Below are 27,310 nucleotides of genomic sequence, written 5' to 3'. Positions count from 1 at the left end.
TTCTATTTAATAGTTTTTTGCTTATATCATTCGTTATAAATCCTGTAGAAATACTGATGATCCTTTGTGATACCATCTGACGCTTTTAAGAAAGTTTGAGAGAATTTCTTGGAATGACACAAAACCTCCTGTCGTTCTCAGTTACTACAAGTTCAAGGATGATATTTAATTGTAAAATCTCAACATTCCGATAACTAATAGCTTAATCAAGTATTAGCAAGTGTTGCATACATCCATTTCTGTGGCGAGAGAAAATGCCACAGAAGAAACAGAAACAGACAACTTCAGTGAATATCTTTTTTTTTTTTTTTAATTAATAACTTCTTAGTTCAGGAAAAAATAAATCACAAAAGAGAACTGGAAGAACTACTCTCCACCTTCTTTATAAAAGAACTTTCTCAAAGAGAGAGACTATATACCTTGTTCACCACTATGTCAAACCCTATCATAATCACCTCGGTTTTCACAACATCTATTCTACCACATTTCATGCTCAGCTCCCAAATATCTCTTATAAAGGAGGTGGGGGTGTGCTTTAGACAGGTTAAAAATATGCTGCACCTTTACAGTATTTAAACAATTACACCAAGCATAGTTCATACATTTATCACATTAACTATCACCTGGTAACCATACATTTAAAAAGGTCTAATGTGTAGAGTATGTAATACCCATGACAGATACTCTTACTTACTTAAGAGCATATAAAGATCAGGATTTATTCACCCTCCCCATCTGCAAGTTAATTTCTCATCTCTTCCTGGTACAATATAAATGACAAAAAAAATCCCTTCATTCCATTGCACTACCGCAACCCTATATGCATAGAAAGGCAGATTAATTATCTGTAACAGGGAAAAGGAAGAGGGGTTTATAAAAGGAATTTGAAGAACCTCTACTGCACAGGTAGTTTCGATGTTAAGTACATGAGTTTTGTTGTTTGTTTTTCTTTTCCCCCAATTTTTTTTCTTAAAGTCACATAATACATCCCTGTACAAACATAACTTGAGTAAGTGCAAGCGAGGTTGTACATAGTACTGTAGACACATTATTCTTGACCAACAAAAAAAATTCAGCACAAGAGGCTTGAACACTAGCACAGTGACAAGTCTATGCTGAAAGCCCATCTGGGGTGTGGGAAGTGGAGAATGAGAATGCAAAGCACATTTCTGCATATAATGTGCAAAGGCTTGATCTCCACAACTGCACTCAATTTGCTACATGCACAGCCAGAGATGAACATGAGATCAAAAACAGCTGGGAATGGTTGTCCTGAGAAGATACAATAACCATTAAAAAAAAAGTCTAAACATAAAATACAAATACAGAAGCAACCAAACATTGTTAATAATACTAAAAGACAGAAACACACTGTTGTTGTTAAAAGAAGTTTCAAGTATTATTCCAGGTCCAATTTCAATCCTACTCACAGGAGAAAATGCCCAGAGATTAGGAAGAGAAGTCCACACCAAAGTGTATTTTTAATAGCATATGGGCATGGTCAACAGACCCATCCTTGCGACAGCTATTTTAAAAAATAAAAATCTAAACAGAAATGCATCATTCTAATTAGCATTCATATTAAGATGTGCATTACTGGAAACAGTTGTTTAATTCGCTGACACCAGCAGACGTGATGTGCTGCATCATTTGTGCTCCATTATATCACAAGATATTGTGTGTACACTTTTTAACATCGAAGAATAAATCCTGCTCATAAAATAAGGCATACTTAAAAACAACATGGTATCTACAGAGGTAATTTTGTATGCTTTCTTCTCATTCTGTTTCACTCTTCTAGGTATGATGAAAAAGAAGAATTGGTCCCAGTTGAGGTTTGTCAACATTAGCTACCAGATTATGATGAAACAGATCAGATCAGATCAGTTTGGGGGAGGTTGTGTTGGGATTTTTTGTAATGCTGCTTGGGATGTTTCCTGAATGAGCTCTGCAGAAGGCATGAAAATAAAATCTACATTTTTTTTATGTCAGTGACACTGGTGTTCCCCTTCATCATCCCTATCCTTACCCAGAAATGCCTCCATATTGCTACAGTTTGTCCAAACTGAATTATTTTCTGTAAGATTGTTCCTTCCAGTAAAGCTGCTATATTCTGTTTTAAATTATAGCTTTTTCTACATTTTCACCAGTGTATGCATGCTAGAGAACAGCTGCATGGCAGAGGTACATATTTAGCATACGGTATCAAACCAAAAAAGAAATACAAAAAATGAACCAGTGTGTCCTACTGGCTGCTCTATGTCAAAAGCACTGTTTGGTCTTCTGATATAAAACACTACAGAAGTAATATTAGCAGAAGTCTGTTCTGCTTCAAGTATTACCCCAAGTTTAAATGTGATTTTCAAATTTTTGTGCAATTATTTTTGTAATTTAAATGTGAATAAAAACATCAACATGACTAAACTAAGAAAAGAAACTGTACTACTACTACTATAACACTGCACATATGGCAGAAGCTTTAAGTTGAAACAGCTGTTTAATGGACGGAATTTTTTTTTTTTAAAGTGAATATTAATGTGGCTTCTAGCCCAAATGCAATGGGTAGCGACAAAATATCAGACTACCGCAAAATGCAGTTACAAATATACACTGACAATTTCCTTCTTAAATATTAATGGCTCTTGAAATATCCATCAGATACTTTTACAAAACATTTCTATTTTAAGTCTAAGGATTTTTCTTAGTTTCTTCACAAGTAGTGCAAATACACTCCTTATTCTTAGGTCTTCCCAAGATATGGCTGGTTTTTGTGTGTGTGATTTCTGTTTGTGTTCTTCACTGAAGTGATACAGGGACACTGTAGTCATGAGGACGGAATGCAATGCTTGCTGGACTTTCTTGGAAAAAAAACTCTACCTTATTCATGTACAGCTGTAAAATTCTACAAATTAAAAAGTTCACACCAGATTACCTGATGCAAAAGTTACTGTTTCCCTGCTATGGGGGAACTGAGACGATCCCCTGAAACCTTAAACTGTACAAGCAGTATAACAGGTTTTTGTCCTTTCTCTACAGACTACAAGTACTCAGTTCTTGAATCGTGTTTGTTCACAAATGTGATTGAATTTCCTGAAATAAAAAACCAAAAAGTATTAAAATGTAACAAAGTTCTCAGAAGTCAGGCAACAAAAAAGTCAGCATCTTTCACAGGGTATTTTAAATGTTAAACAGTTTAAAGCAGAACATTTGCATGCTAACATATCTGTTTTTCGGAACCTGTTTAGATTGTACTCTACTACCCTGTTATCTGTAACAGGATTTTCAACATCTCTCCTACCTAACCCTTGTTAGTTTTATTATGCACACAGAAAACCTGTTATTAAAAGCATTCCTCTACACTTCTGCATACTTCAAACCCAGAAGGCAATTAAAACAGGAATCAGTGAATTAATTTTGCCCTGTGAGACATTAGTAATTTTTAGTAGACAGCATTACACAAGTCCCTAAGAACTAGAATTAACCAGGCTAATAATACATTTCAACATAAACATGTTCTTTCACTGGCTTACAATCTTCTTCTGCAAAGAAAAATAAGTTTTTCTCATTCTGTATTATTTAGATTTTATGGGAATGGCAAGCCTGTCTTCATGAATTAAACAGATAACACAATTTTGAATGAGGCATTTCTTTCCAATTCTCAAAAACATCTCACTATTCATTCTTTGTTTTTCTTTTACTTGGGTTATGTGTCCCCTGATACATAACTGAAACAGGAGTTGGGGTGTTGAGTGTGTGTATATACGCATACATGTGGAAGAGATGATGCAAGAGATACCATGAATTTTCTCCCTCTTGCTGAATTAGATCAAAGATTAGAAAGAAACCTTGCTTACATAACCAAATTACTTAGTAAAACAGTTTAGCTCAATTTAAAAAAAAAAAGTAACTGGATATCTAGGAATGGTATGACAGGATTGTTTGCTTTTATGGATTTTAGGAACTAAGAGCAGCTGCCAGTAAAGTTCTAGGAACAGCTAATGCTTGAAAGAAAAAAGAAAAAAAAAAAAAGAAAAAAGGAGAAGAAAAAAGGAAAAAAAACCCTGATTCATTTCTATTCTAGATGGAATTATCCACCACAATATGAACGAAGACAACTGGTGAGTGCTTTGATACTGAATTAACCCTCTAACATTTCAAAACAAAATCTCCTCTGGGAACATAGACAGTCCTGTAATGTGAAGTTACAGATCGCAGTGGTACTTTGAATTACATCTGCAACTTAAATCCCAAATTATTTTTGAAGTTATTTGGTAAAACCCCCTGAATTTGTGAGAGACTGGGGATGAATATTTTACAAGTCTTTCTTATGATCTGCTTGCCTGAGCTGTACAGACTGGTTATTTTCAATCCATAGTACCTGAAATATTAAAGGAATTATGCTAAGTGTGTATGTTCATTGCAGCATTAGAAAGATACTGCAGAATCTACTATTCATTAAAGCAATTTCTCAATACGGGGTAACAGCTCCTCTATCTTAAATTGCACTGAGAATTTAGAGAATTATTCATAAAGCAAGAAGGATTTTTCTACCCTCCCTGGAACCAGTTAGCTCCTAGGTAGATAATTTTTGTTTTGTTTTCCAGGTCTTTAATATTTGTCTTACCACACATGCATCTTTTCGTAGCAATGAAATTGCATTGATTACCAACGGCCTTGATTTTTTTTAAATCAAGGACCTTGATTTATTTTGGATCGACATTTCTCATGAATGTCTAGGTACCAGGAGTCCATGTCCCCTAGATGCATTGGAACACTTGAGAAGGAGAGGGTTAAGCTCTTTCCAGGCTCAGTATTTCATTTTCACCATATGGCAGATTGCTTGGGTCAGAAGCGTAAGACCTAGAAACTCCTCCAAAGCCAGGAACTGCTAAGCCACACCAGGTTCCTAATGTTACATGTTCCAAACTTCTCTTGCTTCTCTTGTTGCAAAGTATTCCCACCAATTTATCCCTTGAAAGTACGTCACACTTCACCAGAAGAGTCTCTCAATTTCAAATGGAAATTGCACAGGGCTAATTATTGTATATACAAGGTTTTTCAGAAGCACCCAGACATGAGCAAATGAGAAGCTGCTTCAGTGGGAGAAGAATAGGAATGAAGGGGGAGTTGTGGAAAACAAGACTCAAGAAGTGTCAGCAATGGGTTACATTAACTTACAAGTGCTAGCGGTGTCCTCTGACAGGCACAAAGGGCTCATTTCAAAGTTGTGTTAAAAAGAGAAATGACAAAAAAAAAAAACCCCAAAGCTCACCCAATTTTGCTTATGCTGCAACAGTGTTACTCACGCAGTTTCTGGCACTTCAAAGGTTGGGGTTGTGTGGGGTTTTTTTTGTTTTTTTTGTTTTTTTTTTTTAAACAAACAACACCCAAGCCCACTTTCTACATTGTATGACTTACATGGCGTGATGTGCTTTGACCTGAGTTCGACAGTTGCGCCCCCAGTAGCAATCAGGACGTGATGTGACAGTCACTACAAAAAGAGCAAATGAAATGCCACATTTATTAGGGAAGTCATTAAATAAGGTGATGTAGATTATTAAGCCACTGCTAATGGTGGTTACTCATCACAGCAGGCTTTGTAGAGAAACAAGACATGACTGGCAAGAAACGACTAAACTATATTGGTCCACCTTTCTAGAAACAAAGCAAACACGTAGCAAAGGACAAAGAATTCATTCTAAATATCAGGCTCACGCAGACTTACAATGAAAGGATTTGTTTCTCAGTGCTGTCAACTGAAATTTTACCATTTAGTTTCAGAGATGGACTTTACAGTTTAAGACACTGCGCATATGTCTAGATACATTTCCATACGAAAGAAATATTTATTCATTTGGGTAGAGTTTGTTGTTTTCTGCCCACTTTTACCTACATTAGAACTCAGCTGTCCAGCAGGCTGTTACACTAAAATGAAAAGCAATACTAAGGAGAAACAAGGTAGACTGACTGTCTGTCATTATGCACAGCAGTAGAAGCAGAGTTCTCAACAGTTAGACAGGGAAGCTGTTGCTAGCAACGGGAACTAGATGGACAAAAGTAACATTTAAAAGTACACTGTTGGAAGAGCTTCTGTTCCCAAAAGATTTAGGATTGAAGGAGGCACAGTTGTTTGCATGCTATTTTATACTAAAACTGTAAATGCAAACAGATTTAGAATTAATTTATGAAACCATTCTTGTTCCTAGTTGAGAGCTGGTAAAATGTGAAATTGTTCAGGAGGTGCATTATTTTATGTATTTAAATGGGAAAATAAATTAAATTACAGCAACTAGTTCCTATTGACTATATTCTGGATTTTACTGAATTCCTCTTTTCACTATGCAGATATATTTATTCTACAGATGAGAAATCATACTGAAAGAAAAGATTCCATTAGGGAGTCTGACAATAAGTATATGCAAACTTAGCAGCTGACAAGTAAAGCAATCAGCATAAGATATTAGCCCTGCAAAGAGACTTGCACTGGGCTACATGAAGGTGCTAAAAAGGCAAGGACAAGGATAAAACTGACTTTAACTCTTTAATTTGCTTTTCCCCTTTACTGTGCGAAGCAATCCCCACCTGGCAATTCAGCAACAGGAATATTCTGCCTGTACTGGTAGGCAAGTTCTCGAAAGCTGCGAAGGCCACAACAGTAGCAAAGCACCGTGTTCCCAGTAATTCTGTAATCTGGGGAGAAAACCAGTTTGTACATAATGTCAGTGTAAGGCTTGAGAAATCAGATTTAACAGGAATGTCATGCTGGCACTGGTTACGTACACAGAACTTCAAACCTCTTGATAATATTACTGAGTTATATATAGACAAAGAGTTATACATGTACAAAAATGAACATAACACATACCTGACAACATAAAAACTCCTCTTTGAAGAGCTAAGAGACTTTCGTTTAACATATTTTTCCATGTCAAACCCCTGGATGCCAGGTAATCCTGAAAAGAGCAATTTAAGTGTTTAATATAGAAAAACCTCCAACATTAAAGAGCAACCAAGTCATTTACTCTCAAGTATTTCCAAATCTAGATCTAACTAGGTTTTCAAAATGGGTTGATGCTGATTACAAGTAAAAATTACATATCTTTAACTTAATTATAGCATGATACTTTCAGATCACCAATAAAACCTTCCACTCAGTACCTTTGTTTCAGAAGATCCCCACTTTTGCCAAAAGAATGCAAATAGATTCATTTCAGTCACACTCTCATTTACCTTAACTCAAGATTTCATCCAGTTTACCTAATTTAGATAACCCCATTATGCTATGGGCAAAATATTTTCCATGCAACCCAGCGTGAAATTTAACTTGTCTGGGAAAAAAAACATTTAATGAGCCTTGTTTTCCTGGTATATTTTAGTGATTTTTCTCTTAATTAATATTTTGGATGTTACACTTTAGACTGTAGAAACTGGCTTCCCTAACAAATACTTCATATGAATAAAATTATTTTATGATTTAATGACCAAGCATATCTGAATTTTACAGCGTGTCTATCAGTCATTTAAACTCAAATTCAGAAGTTATGACTAGAATTTTGGCCTTCTTGGCACCTGTCAGACATACACGTTGGAGAAATTAAACATCCAGATTGCATGAAAGTGATTTTTTCTGTTGTTGTTGTTAATTTGGGGGGTATGGGAAGAGCTGATGCTAAATGGAATGCATCTCTCGAATACGATGCCCTCTTACACAGAGACTGAAAGAGCCAAATTATCACCCCAAAATACTTCCCAACCTAGACACAGTAACTATAACTTTGGTCCAGCTGAACATTCAAGGCTCATTAAATTTGCCTTTTAGAATCAGGTGCTGCAAGTGACACAATGCTGCCACTGTAACTGTTAGGCTGCACATGCCTATCATTTCATGAGTGAGTACATCTTAAACTTTGTACATTTATTATTATGCATCATACATAATGATTTTTAAACATACCTTTAGGATATCTGACTCGTAGTGGTTGTTATTTAGGACTCCATCTAAACACTTATCACCAAGATTTATTTCTAATCAGAACAAGAAGAAGAAAAGTTACTATTTCCTCCCCCAGCCCCACGGCCCTCACACATTTCTTCTGTTTCCTGAAATAACGTGCACAGACTCATGTGAGCACCAAGTAAGTAACTGCATTCAACGTATGCTAAAGCATGTGATATATAACTTCCAGTGGCAATCAAAGACAAGACATTGAGATTTTACAATTTCACCTTTAGTCCACAAACACTACTGCTAATCTGCACAAATTAACAGTGTTATTAAAGCATGTTCCATTAGTTTCAAACTGCAGCCAAATCATTTCAACTGTTCTAATTTATTTTAAAAAAAGTCTAAAACCTTGAATTTCAGGAGTCTTCATGTTTAAGAGGGTAAGGTTCTTTTCTAATCAGTTAACATCAGGCGTTCAGTGCTCTTGCATTGATTTGTAGGATTCTCTTACTAGGCTGAAATACACCATAATTCTTTTTCTGTGGGAAAGCACTGTGCTCAACAAGTGTAGTTTTCAAGCCCAATATAGTATGAAGACAAGAAGTTAAATCTTCTCAAAGTTAAGACACATACCACTCAAGAATTTTTTTATGTTTGGGATGTGAGGACACAGCCTTTGTTTCCTTTTGCATGACAGTGCTACAAACTAATCTATTATATTTCTTAAATTACCTAAAGTTCAAGACAGACAGACATTATTGCAAAGTGAGCAGGCTCATAAGAAACAGATTATTCCACAATACCACAGAATGGTGCCAAGCAGCCAAAACACGCCATCCGAGCGCAGCCCCAGTATAAGTGACAGAAGGGTTGCAGACAAACTGTACCTGTAAAATAACAAAGAAAACCCCTGTAAGGACCTGCACACAACAAAACTCAACAGTTATTGTTCTTATAAATCAATAGCAATAGAGCCCTGATAAACTTGGTTAAAAAGAGTACAACTTTCTCATTTAAAATACATTCTATAGAGGAATAATAAATTTTATAACGGAAGATTCTTTCATGCTGTCGCTACAAGGGTCCAGGTAAAATAATATTCAAATAAAGAACACTCTTCAAAGTAAACTTAAGTTTAATTAAAAATAAGGAGAGATTTAGTTCTGTAGCCAAGACTAAAAAAAAAAAAAAGTACACACATTGCTGAGGAGCAACATGAGGATTCTGTTCACGCTCTGCTCGTCGGTCAGGCATTGGCTGAAAGCAGCAGGTGCATATTACATGACTTCCTTGAGCAGGACACACATATTCCTGGACAGCTACATGAGTTAAAAACAGAAAAAAAAAAAAAAAGGGATAGACTGAACAATGTACACAATTGCAATCTGGACTAGGAATCTTGGTGAATATTAGCAACATAAAAATCTGAAAGTAATAAGCAAGCAATATCATTTTTACAAAGATTCTATAAAAGAGCAGAAAAATGGCATTCAGACTTCTAAACTACATCGGTGTGTAAAATATTCCATATGTAGAACAGTTTAAGAACTATCAACCACCAGCAATCTATTTTGGACAACCACAGAAAAACCATGGTCAAATCTCATGATATTTGCAAAGACACCTATGTGAAGTGTTACTCTTGCAGTCTATGAGAGCGATCTTGCTTAGTTCATAATGGGTGTATGAGTTGTAGCATTCCAGTATCACACTACTGAGAAGATTTCATGCCACTGACCTGCAGGGAAGTTGGCAGATGTAGATGGTGCATCTCCCAGTGCTTGCATTCCTCCTGCTTCTGTCTCTTGGCCTGTGCCAGGCAGAGATGGAACAGAGTGTCTTCGATACCCTGGGCACTGTCTGCATACTATATATGGTTGACTGAAAGAATAAAATAAGGTCATAGGAAATCACAGCCAACAAATGCAAATGTAACTCATATCCCTATGCTAGACAGGGTTGGTCATGCTTTCAAAGCTTAAATTTGGAATTTCTTCATCCAGTAACATATGGAAGTTTACATAACTCAGTACCTCACAGCTGTGAAGACTGCTGTAGCTGTAACAGACAAAAACTTTGTATTTTGTAGCATTGCCCAAGTAGTTTAAAAAAACAAACAAACAAAAACAAAAAAAACCAAAACAAAAAAAAAAAAAGAAAAAAGAAAAAAGAGCAGTGTGACTGGAAGTGAGATGAACAAGAAAGAGAGGAACAAAGCTGGAATAATTATCTACATGAAGAGTTCTTCTGTTCCCCTCTAGACATACAGCAAAAAATGTTTGCCGTTGGAAATAAAGAGGAGATATGTTGGTGCCTGGGAATCCCTAGGTCAAGCGTCAGCTGCTTCGGTACCATACACTTGGTGAAAGCAGCATTCCAGACACATAAGAAAGCACAATCATTGCAGCTGCACTCATAGGGTCATGGACTGCTTCATCTCCTGACATGATCTCAGCCAGAAACCGGTTTTCTCTAAGGCAACAGCCAATTAGTAATTGGAAAAGGTAATTTCACATATCTCACATGAAGCTGTTGCATAATTCAGGATAGAACTGTTGGTCATAAACTGAATCTTGCTGGACTCCTAGGAAGTTCTAATTTTAATTATTTTTTGTTGACTGCTCAAGGTTCAGTAGGATGGCCAGTAGAATTGCCAAGATAATTACTGGTAAAAATGAACTTACCTGAAAACGAAAATAAGATTCATTCTGGCAATGATCATGGAAACACTGTCAGCAATAACAGCGTTTGTGAAACTAGCTCAGTTTGTGGGTTTGTGCATTCAAACATAAGTAAATCTAATTCAGCGCAGAACTTAAATAGACATACCTGATATCTGAAGATTCACTATCTACATCTGACAATTCCAATAAATCTTCAGAACTTCCTTCCTCGTCTGAAAAAGATCTCCGCACCTTAGGTTGCAACATGTCTTGAGTAATTTTGTTTCTAGCATCCATGCTACGTACATCATCTTCATTACGACATTTGTCTGGCATGAGAACCAAATTCAAATTTCAAGAGAAAAGAACACCTCACATCCCTTATCCCCACCCTACTTTATTAACACAGTTACACTTATTGTGTTTTAATTTCCATAAAACTCATTTTTGTATAACAGAGTTCTAGAAGATCTTAGTTAAATTCCCCTCTCTGCTAACAGAAGTGTAGTATCAGGCAACTTAAGTTTTGTTTTCAAGAGGCCATGATCAAAGTTAATTAAATCCATATTCAAGTATATTTTTCAGAAGTATCTGAGTTTAGGTGGCCTAATCAGTGTGCCCTATTTGATAAAACTGTACCCTTCTCAAGATTAAGTAACAAAATAAAATAAAGAATTCTTAGCATACTCAGTTATAGTATTAAATCACCTTCAATTCTCACCCAGTACTTGAAATATTACAAGTTATTATGTCGTATTAAATGCACTTGTTTTCTTACAGCCATGTCCGAGAAAACAGCAGAGTAATAAAACATACATAGAAATTTAATAGACACCAGTTTGTGCATACATCAATTACGCAGCTGATGTGTGAAATAGATCAGATTCTGTTACACACACTGTTCAACTTGCCTGGATGCTGAATCAGATAAGCTTCAACCAAGTTGTTCAGTATGTGGTTTTTACAAATACGTTCTACCGGACAACGACAAGTTGGACATAGAGAAGATCTTTCCATCCATCCTGAGTAGCAGGCAGCACAAAAAGTATGCATACAAGGCTGCAAGCTGGAAAACACAAACATGAAAACAATGAAAGAAATGGAGGCAAAACACAAATCTTTTCAGATACATTCATAACACTCTAAAAACTGTTTAGCATCAATTTGACTATATAGATTGGGGGGGAAAAAAAAGGGGACTCAGATGGGCTTGTGAAAACCCTAAATATCCTGGCCTCCTCAAACAGTTGTCACTGAACTTCTTACATTATTACCATATGATTACAGCTTTTGTCAATCATACATACCTTACACAGTCATGCAGCAGTTCTTGGCAGATAATGCAAGTTAATGTTTCTTCCATCTTATCCGGTTTCACATTTGATGTTTTTGCATCTTCAGAGCCAATTTTAATTATACATTCACTTGGAGCTGCTGGTGAAAGATTTGGACAAGCATCTTCATCTACAAAGACAGGAGATTCCACAGTATGTAGTTTTTGAAGCTTTTTTACATCTATTTTTATTTAAATGTTAAAAAAAAAGACCTGAAAGATATACACTGAGTCACTGTTCACTGGCAGTGGTCCCACTAAAGGTTCTTGCTTTACACATAACAGCTTCTGCTACGGAAGCCATTATTTTCACTGGACCAGAAATCAAGTCAATAAGAAGCAAGAAACAAACTGAAGAAGGACTGATGACAGCTGACCTGACTCAATTTGGGAGGGGGAAAGGGGGAGATTGGGCGGGCAGAATGAGAGGGGAGTTTTGCTTTTCTTATTTAATACAATACTAAAACATAAAATAACACTGTGAGGAGGAAAAAAGTTACCTATCCCCTACTAACATAACCTTTCAAGACCTTCTAGGTTTGATATGCGTGCATTTTGCATTTACTTCATATTAGTAAAGAAAAATAAGCACAGATCCTTATGTTTCTGTTAATCTCACTGGGCTTCTATGAAAAATGGACATAGCTTTAAGTTTCTAATTAAGTTTTTTAAACTAACTTTCAACAATAACATTAACATAAAAGAGTGCAGGATAGGTTGCACAATACTATAGTATACTAGCCTCCTTTTAGTTTCTTCTTAGCAGGTTCCAAACCTTCCTCCTCCCCTGTCCTTTGAGAATCTGATTCTGTTTTTTCTTTGTCAGTGACTTCTGAAGCGATTGCAGAAGTTTCAGTATTCATATCCAGCTTTTCATGTTCGTCATGCAGTGCTCTTAGACACACAGATTCTAAGACAGGGAAAGCAGGCACAGGAGTGAAAACTGAGGATTGTGATCCTGCAAAATAAAAACAGAAACATGAACATAGCTGCATACAGATATGGGCCATGTGAAAACGAAAGGTACTCAAACACTGATGACCCACACACATCAATCCAAACATCTGAATAGGAAAAAGTGGAGCACAAAAAGCAATGTCTGCATAACTATACTAAATGCATCCTGAGCCAATCTGACTAATTGGAAGACGTAGGGGCAAAACAAGCTATTAGTTGTGTAACCCTACTTAAAATCCCCATTCTTCTTTAAATTGTATTTATTCATAAGACTATTATCCATACCAGGTCTTCCTGACAAAGATGCCAGGCAGAGGATTTCTGCAATATTGATCATATGTAACAGGTCAGGATCACAGCAGAGGGCAAAGCTTTGTTTTCATAGGAGCATGTTTAAAAAGTCCCAATGAACTGTTGACAAACTTCATTTTCTAGATAGCCGTTCTTGCTCGAGTTCTATTTTAAGAGTTACACAGCACTGTGGTATTACACTTGCCAACATAATGCGAGATACTAGACTAGGGATCCATGCGGTATGTTTTGGCCTTAGAGCTCTAAGCAAGGGAAACGGGACTAGTGATTGGCAGCAGTAACAGTGACAATTAGCGTAGTTGCTCGGAGTGACTGCACGAGCGCTCACATCTACTTACTTTGTTATATGAGCCACATACATCTGCTAAGTTTTCACCAGTGCTCCACTACAAAACTGTACTGTAAAGATAGAACAGTTTGGGATTTACGTGCATTTTCTGCCCCTCTGAGCATAAGCAATTCTCACAATTGCCTTACTCATCCACCAGGATTTACCCTGCCTACTCATAGAGAGAAAGTTAAAATGCACATATCCACCTGGTATTTTCACTAGAACTTTACAAAGCAAATGCTAAAGACCCAGATATGGGTAAGAGATTAAACTGTTAAAATTCAAACCTGGAGTAACAGTTGATGGGATATCAAACTTTAAATATTTGACACAGTTCTTACCAGATGTAGAAGGATTATCCTGCTGAACAGATGCAGACTCAATAAGAGAGGTAGAAGAAGCATTAAAGAGGTTAGATGTAGAAGTAGATGGCTGTGGTTCCTCATAGCAAGACTGAGTAGCTGATGCTGATGAGATAATTTGGGTCTCATCATTACTTCTTCCTGTACTTGAGGTATCTTTGGTCACATGGCATTGGTTTTCTACATTAACTTCTACAGTTGGAAGGGAGGAAAGGAAAGAAAAAGATCTGTGTGACAGTCACCACATCATGGCTTCAAAATTCCAAGGAATCAAACTCTCTCAAGAGGGTTACATTAGTCATTGGAGCTTAGCTCCTCTTCATGGATCTTGAATTACTTCCTTACCTACTGGTTCTTGAGTTGCATCATGTTTTGTGTTTAAGGATTCATAGAGATAAGCAACATCTGAAACAGATTAAAAAATATTGGTCAGAACCTCTAAAGAAAAATTCACTAACCTTAATCTCACATAAACAACTTCTATTCACAAGTGGCTGCTTCCCCAAAGTGTCTGACAATGGAAGAGGCAAATGAGGGGTCACCTCTATAGTACAATATTAATACTCCTACTTAGGAGGCAATTAGGAACAGCACAGCAAGATCCTTTCTTCTCAGGAAACCAGGCAGAGCAGCTTTTTGTGTTTAACTTGTGCCAGCCATGGAACCAGAGGCTTAATCATTTCTTAAACCTAAAATCTGCTCTGTGTCAGAACAAACTGTATTTTTACTGATACTTGAATGAAAGTTCTTCAAAGCAGATTATTTCTGAGCTCACTTCCCAACTTCTTCAATCAATTTTATTTCATTTCTTTGTGAGATACATGAACTCTCCAAAATACAGACTGACATGCCATAAGTTTCATCCAGAAACTAATTTAGTATCTATTAATAAAATCAACACGATAATATCCCTCTCTTCTCCACCTTACTTCAACCTAATACAGTTCCAAAGATTCCCCTAACTTGCTGCTATTTTTTTTTTCCATCTCCAGCCACCTAGAAGCAAACAAGACTCTCTTAGTTGGTAGCAACCCTTTTTCTGATCAAAAGTTAAGAGCATTGTCTCCTTCAGAACTACTCAGAACGGCCAAATAGGCATGCCAAATCTAAATTCTCTCTCTGTCTGAAAATGGAGAAGCTGAAAAAGCAAAACTGGAGGCTTGGTAATTCAAATACTTGTTAAGCCCAACAGAAATCAGTGATTCAGTTCATTAAAAAGTACCTGGAAAATTCGCCTAAGTGAGTTCTCCCAAGTAGCATCAACTGCAATAGTGCCATCTTAGAAAGGATTTGTGAGATAAACAAGCCATACAGACAGACAAATATAGCTTATCACTGCTTCTTGTAACATTTACATCAGACGGCATAAATCGGTCTGATCTGTCTGCATATAAATTAACAGCAACTTCATAAAGGAAGTATTTCAGTAGTGAGTATGTATGTATCTACTATTTTTTAGATTAACAGTTCATATGTCTATTACTGTATGAAAACTGTAAATACCATCTTGTGTTTTACATTAAATATCATGCTGTAAATGTATCTACTACTACACCCCCCCATCTCCCAGTACATCCAGTTATCTTCACAATAACAGGGGAGCTTACGACCATACAAAGTCTGTCTGTTCACCTTAAAGTTCTGCTTCAGAGCTATCAAATACAGTAATGAGAATTAACGTTTAAAATGCCTCTTTCATCTAAAGTCTTTTCCAGAAAGTGAGTGCTTTCTACTAAAATTTAAATGTTACATACTTCACTCTTAAAAGAAGAATTGCATGCTAATGGACAGAGCAGTCGGCTGGGGCACAACAATACATACGTAAAAACAGAGCTTGCCCATTCCCTCTCTCCCGCCATTTATCAAAGTTGAACCCCATCTGTTATTTCATAATAATGAGCAATTAAATTCTTTCTGTAAATCTTTTCAGTCAGCGTTGGATTTAATGATCCTGTATAACTGAATGAAATGGTATGAAATGAAAAGGTATGAAATGAAAATTCTGCTGTCTTAATAGCTTTAATTTCCCCATATCATTTATGAACACTTTTAAGACAGATGACAACACAGATCATTCATGAAGTCTTTTATTCATTTCATTCCATTGCAAAACCTAAGCATTCACACCTAAACCTTGGTCCCTGACTTCTACCCAGTTAACACATGAAAGAACATTACTTCCTGCCCAACAATAGCTTGGCTTTTTAAAAAACCTTTGAAGAAGGACGCCCATTAATTTTTTTTTTAAAAAAAACTAATTATGTTATTTCAATTGCATCATCCTGAAAAGAATTCCTGAAAAGAATTGTAGGCATGTGAGGCATGATTCTTCTTTAAGACCACACAAATATTTTTCCAGGTTTACTAATTCTACTTTCACTATAGGGCTTTTACCCACCTCCGTGCCATTTTGCCTATTCCCTCTTTAAAACAAAAAAAAAAAACCCAACCCAAAACAAAACGCTTTTGCAGCCTTTCCTTCTGGTGCCAAAAATTGCTTCAATGTGATCTATAAAGTATCACCAACTACTCCAGCAATTTGACTTCTAAAAGAAGCACTGGGCACGTGATCAGGTCCTCATTAGTTACCATTCCATGCATTAGTTCTTCCAAAACTACTTCTAGGCACATTTCAATTTCAGACAGTTGCTCAGACTTGTCCCTGTAAAAATTGGCACATCCATGACCTCTTCTTCTATAGAAACTTGTTTTTAAACATTAGCAAATTATTTGTCTTAAAACTGAGTTTTAAAAATCTGTTTTAATTGTACTGATCTTTCTTTTCTTTCACGACTCAAAAAAAAAAAAAAGACTAAGCATGCCTTTCAAAAAATATCATTTACTTACTGTTCTCTGGCTCATTTTTTCTGTAAACAACATAGATCACATCCCCAGTCTGTAAAGGATATGTCTGCTTCTTAACTACTTTCAGTTTATTAATTACTGTTCCATTAGTACTGCAAACAAAAAGAAAAGATAACTTAGCATAAATGTTTTCATAATTACATAGGAGAAAGAACAGAAAACACAAGATACTTTTAATGAAGAAAAACTACTGGGTCTCAAAAAAAAAAAAAAGTAAGCCAGGATTAAAAAAAAAAAAAAGAATCCAGAAACAAGTGAAAATTTTCTCCCAAAGACAGAAGTGCAAAGCTGCTAGGACTTCAAAGCTCATTTGCAGCTACTGGTAAAGAGATGGTAGCCGACAAACAGACAGACAAAAGATTCCTGACATTTGGCCAATGTCTCAAAATAATTAGATGATTGTTTCTGTACAATCTCCACCCTTTAAGTATAAAGCAGGAAAGGACAACAGGAGTTCTATTCAAAAAGTTCTAGGCTATGTATTCCATGTTTCTATGTTATCCTTAACACTGGGAATCTCCTAAGACATTCTGCAACAAAGGAACTTTTCCTGTACAGTCAGAGATGCCAGGCAGCATTATTTTTTCTCCCCTCGTGCTTCCAATAGTAAAAAACCTAAAATTCCGAGGTTACTTAGACTGTTTGCAACTCAAAAGTGAGAAGTTAGTAAGGTGGAAAAACAGTTATACATAATTAAAAGATGAGTTGGAATGAATTATTTTGATATTGATAAAAACTCCAAGACTCATAGAAGAAATTAAATTGGGGCAGAGGAAAATGCAGAGCACTGCTGATTAATGGAAGCATCTCCTTCACTATGGGTAATGTTTTATACACAAGCTATTAGTGTTTTATAACTGAGTCAAGTTATTCAAGTACTGAATAATTCCAGCTCGGTTGCAATAAGCCTCTTTCAGTACTGCAGCATTCTAGAATTTCAGACTTCTGCCATTCAAAAGCTCAGCAATTAGTACCAAATATAAACGAACAGAAAACCTGCTTTTTCCCCTCAGCAGAGCAAGCTGCTGCGGGAAATAACAGCAAACCTCTGCTGCCACCTCCTGGAGGCCACCGCTTGTGCCCAGGACACAACACAGCCTTCCTCAAACAGAGCAGTTCCTCTCTAGCGGAGAGGGATGGTTATTTAGAAATAAGCACCCCTCCTTCCCATTATTTTTCTTTTAGGAAACAACCTGGAAAAAATCTCTTGTCATTTAGTAACATGAACAGAGAACGAAAACTAGAACTTTGTACTGTTGACCTTTTTGGACACAAAGTCAAAAACATTACATTAAAAAGTCAAAAGGAAAAGCAAGCCCTTTTGAATCACTGCAGCAAGTCCTGACCAAGGTATCAGTTCTTGCTCTTACCTCTGCAACTGCTTTCACTATCTACATGGTTGAATCAACTAATCCAGCATAAATAACAAGATACAAAAAAATAAAAATGCTACTTTAAACATCAAGAAACAAACAAAAATCTTTGGGTCACATCGATATTTGCTCTATTAAAGAATCTTCAAGCTTCTCCTATAAGCAAGAAAACTATTTTAAGCTTGCCTTTTTACCTCAGGCATACAGATTTTGACCAGCCTGAAAGACATAAGCACCAAAGAACCAGCAGAACAGAGACATCACTAAAAGAATGCCAAAGTTTAGCAATTAAGAGGAAAAAAGAATTTTAGTCAGTCTGTTAGAAACTACTCATTTTTAACTTAACATTGATGCTAGTGATAATATATTAAAAAGATTATGTCGAAGCAAAAATTGCACCTCCTTCAATTGTTGAAGAAACAGTAAAGCTTACAACAATCCCTGAAGCCTGCCAGAGGTCCTTTAAGAAAACCAGGAAACATCAAATTTGACCTCCTTAGTTTTCCAGAAGGCAAAACAAAGCATGCATTTCCCATCTGCCATGTTTTGTAAGTGTTTTAGACCTCCTTTTGTAATAAAGCAGCTAAACTCAAGTAACAAGAATTGTCTCTTAGTGAAATTTAGCTTCTACAGGCAATTCCTAGTCCCAGTATTTCACTAAACAGAGGGAAAAAAGATGTCACAGCAATGTATTTTATGAAGTTGCTCTGTCACGACTGCCAAGTGCCAAGACGGTTATGAGGGAAAGTAACTCAAGTGAGGTATTCTTGGAAAAAGAAAACAACAACAAAAAATCATCACACATCTAGTAACCACTTGTGCTTGGTCTCACAAGGCAAACTGCAGAAATAGCTACCCAAGACCCTCATGGTCAAATTGACTACAAATAGCCAAATCTTTTCAGTTCTGCACAGTTATACAGACTTCAGTGAGAGCTGACTAATGAATTATTTGGCATCCATGGACCCAAATGAAGTAGGAATAAACTGATACCACCTAACACAGAAAACAATAAGCTTTTCTTAAATACATTAGCAAACTGAAGTAGTTGTATTTATATTTCAGCCAATAATCCAAGGGAAAAAAAAAAAAATCCAACTACCCCAGATAATTGTATTAGTGTCTCATTTCCAGTTTCAGGCTTCAGCATGAGACATTTAACAGATATGGTGACATACCGGATTAATGTTGTGGGTATTTTTTTAACCAGACACACATGATAAATTCTCACATTTGTACATTCGTCTGAGGTTTCAAATTAAAATAAGGTCCCCATAAAATAAGTAGAAAGTACAGTGAGAATCCCAAATATGAAGGCCATTCATTAGGACTTAATATTGAATTGATACCAACTGGCTGTATAATTTTTGAGGTAGAGAAGAAAAATGGTACTATCAGATATAAATTGTCTGCGTTGTGAAACAATGTCACAAAAGGTCCCAATGTCACTTTTCTACAGAGTGGAAGAAAAAACCAGCCAGGCCTTGACTCAATTCCAATGTGGTTGATGACTCTACAGTTCGATTAATGAACCAGACATTACCTTTACTTCCCAGGCCAAACTGTTGTGCAGAACTGATGTGAACAGCTACATTTCGCTCAGAACAGCCTTACTTTTGAAGTAGGTGAATGATCTATGTGTTGTAAGATACTTTGGTATCCTTCTGAGAAAAACGCCAGTCTGGTACTTTTTAGTAATTACTAGCGTCCATCCAGGAAAATAATGTAATTTATGGTAAAGCTTCTGGGTTAATAGTTTTAACAGTTATCTGCTATTTAAATGCATATTATCCTAAACACACTGTAAACTGAAATGAGTTTCAAATTCTATTAAGTTACAGAATCCCTTCTGTACTGTGTCATTCTCCATTCTTTTAATGTTCACATAAATAGTTTTGACTGGTATGGTGAGGAGAATTTAATAGCAGAAAGGACATCAGTGCCAACTGAAGATCAACCTCCAATTTCCCCACAGAAAGGGAGTACCTGCTTGCCTGTCACATGAGTATCAGCATTGTGTAAAAATTTTCCTGCTCTGAAACGTCACTTACTACTTAGAATCCTTAACAAAATTTCCTAGAAGACAACAGGAGGATGTCTTTAAAAAAAAAAAAAATTACCTTAGTTGTCTTAAAGTTTCTTTTTCAAAATGGAGAATCTTACAATTGCTTTTACTTGGGGCAAGCCAACCACTGCCTCCACTGTGTTAGGTCAGATTGTATAATTTGTTTTCTTTCAAGCAGGATAAAGCGACTAGTGCATGGTTTGGAAAATAAAGCAGAAACATGTCCCAAAAAAGGGCGAGTCTGTGAATATTTTATTGTACTATTTGCTAACTCTTTGCTTTTGTTACTTCCAAACTTCTATTTACTCAATAATTTTGAGTTCTCTACACATTTTCTTTCACCTGCAAATTTATGGTAATTCTTTCCAAAGTAGATCCAAGAACTCGTTATCCTACCAGGGAGATAAAAACCAATGTTGGTTGTCTACATATATACATGATGATATTCTTTGGTTTAGCTACAATACAGAAGCAAAGTCCACTCAGTTAAACTGTCTGACACTAGCTGCCTCCTTCAATGCATTCCTCTTCACCAGAAAAATCTGAACTTGACCACAGCAATGTTTCCAAATTATTTTCCACTTTGGAGAAGAAAAAGCTGACATTGCAGTATTTTTCTTTGGACTCTGGGCTTCTGTATTGCCAACTCAAACATTCAAAAGTCTTCTTCTTTCAGCCTGCTTGATTTTTTTGGAGCTCATCTGATATTCGGCACAAACATTGGAAGACCCAGAAGAACAGATAGTCTTCTGCAAGTAGTCATATCAACCTGTTTAGTCTCTTGATTCAGCAAATGGTAACTACACTTCCTACCAACTCACAGGCAAGCAGAACACATAAAGGATCTCATTCTTTTTTGTTACATACATAGAAGTGTAACATGCATAAGCTGCTAACTGGTAGTACTCCATAGGTGCAACCTTTCTATTACACTACCATTGTAACAAGCCCCACCTTTTCATGAATATATCATGTAGAAAATTAACTTTAATTTGGCTTTGCTAGTTTTCTGCTGGCTGCACCTCCTGCCTCGGGGGGTGTGTGTGTATGTGTAGGAAAAAGGAAAAAAAAAAGGCAGGATGTTTCTGCATAATTAATAATTTCATAAGCTTATATTGTCATGACATTGGTCTAAACCAATTCTACCAGCTACATGCAACTGAAACCAGGGACCGTTTCTCAAGCTTAGATTTACAGCGACGCTCTGAGACTGCCATGACAGGCAAACATGGCCTGATTTGTTGTTTGAAATGTCTTGAAATTTGGGATAACATTGGAGAATGACAATTATAAGCCACTTCCTAGACATCCTTGCTAGGCCTGATACTTTTCCCTAAAATTTAGCATTCCATTGCACAGCTTCTGGGAGTATAAGCCCTCCAGGGATCTATCCAGGGACCTATCCTGGTTATTTTCTCTAGCTACAACCTATAAAGGGAGAGGAAATACATCCTCATCAAGCTTGCGGATGACACCAAAGCAAGGGCAGAGCTGGGCTGCCATTCAGAGGCACTTAGGCAGGCTAGAGGAATGGGCTGACGGCAATGTCATGACATTCAGCAAGGACAAACCCTAAGTCCTGCACCTGGGATGGAATAACCACCTGCAACAGTACAGGCTAGAGACCAACCAGCGAGGGTTCTTGGTGGATCTTATTACTAAGCATAAGATCATACACCTTGGACTTATGCCTAGGCTTAAGTCAGCAGCGTGCCCTGGCAGTGATGAAGGCCTACAGCACACTTGGCTGTATTAACAGGGGTGTAGTCAGAAACTCAAGGAAGTGATTTTTATTCCCTTTTTCTTGGAACTCATTAGTCCACATCTAAAATAGTACATCTAGTTTTGGGTCACCTAGTACAAGGAAGGTCTTGATAAAATCAAGCAAGTTCAGCAGATAGCCACCAACATGGCCAGAGGGCTGGAGCACAAGACCTATGAGCTAAGGGGCTAGGGGAACTGGGCTTGTTTTCCCTGGGAGAAGGCGGCTTGATGAGCAGGGGACCTAATAGCAGCCTTCCAGTACCTATGAGGAACTTACCAAGAAGACAGAGACAGGTTCTTTAGTGAAGTGATAAAGGTCATAAATTGAAACAAGGAAGATTCAAACGGATGCAAGGGAGAGGGGGGGGGAATAAATCACTGTGAGGATAATTAAGGTCTGGAATAAGGGCCTGGAGAGGTTACAGAATCTCTGCCCTTGCAGGTTTTCAAGACCAGACTAGAGAAAGCCTAAACCTAGTCCAAATCCAGTGGTGGCCCATCTTTGACAGAGTTTGAACTAAGTGACTTTCTGAGGTCTCTTCCAACCTGAATAATTCTGTATGTTCTGTTTTACTTGATGAAATAAAATAAAAAGAAATGCATAGCCCATGTAAATATCTGGAAGTGAGTTCCTCACCCTGAGAAAGACTCCTTTTAATATCAACATAGCTACTAATTGATCAAGAGACAGAAAAGGAGCAGAGGTGCAAAAATTCTGCTGAAAAAAACCCGTCAACTAAAGCTCCTACATTCTGCCAGTGCCCCCCCAAAATATGCATGACATTCAATTAGACAGTTCAAAGGTTTTTCAGAATATTCTTGGAAGGATTTTTGTCAAAAGCTCAGCAGGTGTTTGATACTAACCCTGAACTACCAGAACAATATATTTAATTGCATTCTGGTATGTTGGGACAAGGATTCGGCATGATACCCTCCAAAACCTCAAATGTGAAATTTCCTCTTTATGTATGTACATCAATATATTTTGAAGTGTCTTCTTCATCTTTGGGTAAAATGCCTTCCAGACATGAAAAATGGGGGGAGCTGGCAGAAAAGTATTATTTGTTTCTTTACTGACTGCAGTAATGTGGCAGAAAAAAGAATGTGGTTTACAGAAGCATTTTAAAATGTCATGGAGTTCTTTAAATGTAAGAAACCAGAAGCTTTCGGCAATCTCGGACAAAAAATCCTGTCAAAAATGAAGCAGATGAAAATTTGAAGAGGGTTACAATCTCCTCCTAAGAAATACCCTTCCATTCAAATTCCTATCTCTAATTTTATAAAGGAAATGAGAAAACAAACTAAAATCCATTGGAAACCACCCACAACCCCTGCAGTGCTATTTGTACTCCCACAGTAGCCTTAGAACTCTACAGGAAATAGCCTCACCGGTATAGCAAGGTCACTGGCCTTCAGTATGTGAAGAAGTATGTAATTAATCTTATATACTAAAAGTAGTTCCACTAAATACTGTTAAAAAGCTAAGCTTTTTAATAGTAGTTCCAGTGAAGTGAGTGCTTATATCTTTCTACATTAAGGGCTTTAGTTCTCACACTTAACTTAGGACAGAAACACCCAGAAAAGAAAATAATCATTCTGGTTAAGTAAAAGAAACAAAACTGAAATGTCAACAGTAGAAATCTAGCAAACGTCTTTTATTATTAAATTAGATTGAATAGGCTCTAATCTCCATCTGACATGCCCACCACAACTGCTAGACTACTACAGTACTTATGCTATATAGACTATGGATATTTTGAATACCAGGAAGATGTATATACAAGTACAGATTTTTACTCCACATCTATTTTATGCTTTGAGATCATCACCGCAGGTATTTTCTTTCCTACATAAGTGCCTGAAATGAGTCACACTCATGCTTGGAGCTTTTAAGAATGCTGGCATCACCTTTTCCACAAGTCTAAATAAATATGCTACAGAACTATTACATCAACAGTACTTTTCATCCAGTAGACTATGAATTCCTTTGTAGAGAAAAAAATATTTAGAAAGAGCCAAAATCCCCCCAAACCTAGATGTAAAACCAGAGGAAAAAAGAAACAAAAAAGAGAAGGATTTACTATTGATGCCTCGAGCAATACACAAGATTTTACTTCACAGACTAAAAAGAAGATAAGAGTAGAAGTTCACAGAAGAACCAACCTTGTATCTTCCAATGACACTTGACCAGATTCTTCATCCACTATGATTTTACAGTGATCTCCAGACATCAACTTGTTGCCAGGGAAAGATAAGTCACAACCTTAAAAAGAAAGCAGATTTTCCAGTGTGCTTAAAAATACACATTACACAGATAGATCAGCATTCTACATGGCTATAAATGCACAACAAACTGACTCATGTACATCTGCAATAGTTCAAAACTTTTACTGGCATATAGGCAGCACCACAGTCTAGTATGTGATACATAAATATAGGCGGTGAGATAGCCCCATGTGCTGATATAAGCTTATTTCAACCATTTCAAGATGTTTTAGATCCCTTTTCTCCCCTCCCAACCCTAGCCCTTGCAGATGGAAATCAAATCTCAATTACTCCGTTCTAGAGTGGTACAGAGATAAATTCACACATATTTGGAGTGTTCAATCTAAATTCTAGAGGCATACATCACAGAGCACCCAGCTCTTTTTCCACATCATTGTAACACTGTTTCATTGGATTTAACTTCTGCTTCATTCTGGTATATTGGGGCGGAAGTAGTAGGAACCAACAGCTGATAAATAAAAGAGTATCACTGTTCTATGTTAAAGTCTTTTTCTTGTTTATTTTTAAATAGGAAAATTTTTCTCATCTCTGTTGACAGCACTATTCCATTAATAAAGCTGAAGGGAGATTAAAAATCCAGGACTAAGATTTAGGGATATGGAGAAGTGTAATGACAATGTTGACATGACAGAAACCTTCCTACCTACGACTCCACGGCTCTGAGCAAAGTTTTACTTCACTTTAACATTCAATGTTCAAGGCAATGCTCAAGGTTCCCCACTAATCTTGCTCACAAATGACTCAAAGTACTTGCTTACACAAAAGTTACCATTAACAAACATGATTCACTTCCACCCCTTCACACTGGGTGCACTGTATCTCAGCCTGCAAGAACAACATATCCAGAAGGAAAGTAGTAGCCACTACACATGCTGGTGACAGTTGATCACTAGTCTACTCCTAATATTCAAGGAACAATCAACAGCTACAGAGTTAACTGTTGCCACACAACTTGTGATGCTAGGAAGCCCACTGAAAGCGAGTAGACTAAATTTTATCCAGGAGCATACCAACATTTCCATTCTATTCTACGGAGTTAGACTTTCATATGGGAGCAGGAAGGACAAAATGCTCTACACAAGCATTTCTAATGCTCCTGAAGATTTTCTAAGTAATACTTATGACCCAAAGCTTGATATTCTTGTAACCGCTCATTTTATTAATCCATTAGGAAACAGTTATGGAAGCAATAGAACATGCAAAAATTCATCTCTTTTCTGCAAGATAACCCTCAACTAGACCTCAATTTTAAGAATTTACCTACAGCTTAGATAATGATAAGCAATCTAAATGTATATTACCAAATGTAAATAGGCAAAACATTTTTCCTACAATACATTATCTGAATTTCTCATAGAGCTACAGCATCTGGTGTTTGTTCAAGAGTATTTACAGAATGTGACTGGTCAGTCAAATAGCTTGAAAATTAGTGCTGTCAGGGCAGAGTAAAAAAATTTAAAACAATCATCGCAGTATTTTAATACAGTAAGCATGGAATCCTTTAAAATAAAGGCAAGTAGTAGAAGCCCTAGACTCTGGGAATAAAGCTTCAAATCCACTCTCAGAGAAACTTTCAGTACACTTGTTGGCAGTCTTTATATGGCCAGAAGAACTAAGGGCTTTTATGTGGGCGTTTTCTTTTCTGTGAAGCACAAGCATTTTACATTGCAGTTCCAACTTCTTTTAACCTCAGAAACAAAATGAGAACGTAAACAGGACTGATACACAGAAACTCTCCCGAATCAACAATCGTTTTTTCTTATTTGTACAAACTGTCACAGACAACCTAAAAGGCGTATTCGCCTTTAAACGTGCACATGTCCCAATGGTAAAAAAGGTCAGTGTAAAACTTCCTCTTCACACACAGCCCAGAGGTAAATTAGGAATAAGGGACCGCCTGGCAAGCGCCTCCAACAGTTGAACGCACCAAACCCAACTAGTCGCAGTCCACCTTCCAATGTCTTAAAGGCCAGGAGGGGGGATCGCTGCTGTCCCCCGAACACCGCCCTACGCCAGCGCAGCGTGTCCCTGTCCCACCTTTCTTGCGACCAATTGTCCACTCTCTTTTCAGCAGCAAGACGTGCGGCTCTGCCTCATCAGCACCCAGCCGGATCAGCTTCCCCCAGGGCTGCTGCTGCTGCCGGCTCTGCTCGCCTCCTTCCGAGTGCTCCATTTGGATTCACATCTGACAAAAACAAACAAAGCGAACCCAAACCCCACCATCACACAGCACCCGGGGGGGGGGAGAGGGCTCGCTCGGGGCCGGCTGCCGCGCCGGCAGCCCCCTCCCCCTCCCGGGGGCCGGGCCCTGCGCGCCGCCGCCCCGCAGCCCCGCACACCCCCGGGGCTCCCCCGGCCCCTGCCCTGCCCGCTTCCTTTTGTGCGGAGTCGGAAAGCCCTCCCCCTGGGCCACTCGGCCCCCCGCAGCCGGCCCACCCCCTTCCCTTCGCCCCCACCCCACAGGGCCGCTCCCCGCCTGAGGGGGAGCGGGCCGGGGCGGCCGGCCTCCCTCCCTCCCTCCCTCCCTCCCTCCGCTCACTTCTCTCCCCAACTTTCCGCCTCAGCGGGCCCCGCTCCCCGGCGGAGAGGGGCGGCGAGGGGAGGGCAGGGGGTGCCGCGCCCCCCGCTCCCCCCCGGCCGCCTCCGCCCGCCCCCTCCGGCCCGGCGCCCCCTCCCCTCGGCGCCAGCCCTTACACCCAGTCCCGCGGCCGGGGCGGCTCCTGTCAACAGACATTGCCACCATCAGCTGATCAGGGCTGGGCAGGGCCAGGCCTGCCATTGGAGGCGGCGCACGGCGGCCATAGAGAACGCACCGGGGGCAGAGGCGGACCTTCCGGCGCCCACCACCGAGCCAGCCGAGCTAGAGCGTCGCGCTTTCCGGCGAGGCCGCGGCGCGCCGCCCTACATAGGGAAAAGAAGGGCGATGGCGAGGCTTGGGCACCCGCGACGCCTCGGCGGACATCTTGGGTGTGGGCCGGCTCGCGAGCGGGACAAGGCGCTCGCCGCCATCTTTGTTGCGGGCGGATCGAGCGCCTCACAGCGAGTTGTGCGTGC

General features: G+C 38.2%; 1 protein-coding gene across 5 annotated transcripts; it reads right to left on the bottom strand.

Annotated features, from left to right (window-relative positions):
* On the bottom strand, positions 1 to 27,085 carry CHFR (checkpoint with forkhead and ring finger domains). 5 transcript variants are annotated; one of them, XR_012045261.1, is made up of 19 exons: positions 26,951 to 27,085; positions 26,294 to 26,441; positions 24,134 to 24,233; positions 16,751 to 16,860; positions 14,249 to 14,308; positions 13,883 to 14,095; positions 12,684 to 12,899; positions 11,916 to 12,072; positions 11,520 to 11,674; positions 10,775 to 10,937; positions 9,684 to 9,826; positions 9,145 to 9,264; positions 8,749 to 8,832; positions 7,955 to 8,025; positions 6,866 to 6,953; positions 6,583 to 6,690; positions 5,419 to 5,491; positions 2,933 to 3,090; positions 4 to 1,272 (listed from the first exon to the last, which is right to left on the bottom strand). XR_012045261.1 is itself a non-coding variant. In XM_072880106.1 (18 exons), exons 2-18 carry the CDS (start codon positions 26,427 to 26,429, stop codon positions 3,048 to 3,050), a joined length of 1,992 nt encoding a protein of 663 aa, XP_072736207.1. In that variant the 5' UTR covers positions 26,430 to 26,441; positions 26,951 to 27,085; the 3' UTR covers positions 2 to 3,047. The 5 variants fall into 5 exon arrangements, 4 of the variants coding, with proteins under 4 accessions (XP_072736208.1, XP_072736207.1, XP_072736205.1 ...); XM_072880106.1 differs by having other exon boundaries at positions 2 to 3,090; positions 12,684 to 12,851; XM_072880104.1 differs by having other exon boundaries at positions 3 to 3,090.
* Positions 27,086 to 27,310: the final 225 nt, after the last annotated feature.

Source organism: Ciconia boyciana, chromosome 15 (genome assembly GCF_034638445.1).
Source record: "Ciconia boyciana chromosome 15, ASM3463844v1, whole genome shotgun sequence".
In the NCBI taxonomy this organism is placed as follows: domain Eukaryota; kingdom Metazoa; phylum Chordata; class Aves; order Ciconiiformes; family Ciconiidae; genus Ciconia; species Ciconia boyciana.
Note: the sequence above shows the minus strand (reverse complement) of the source record. Positions and strands in the feature narration are given on the sequence as shown.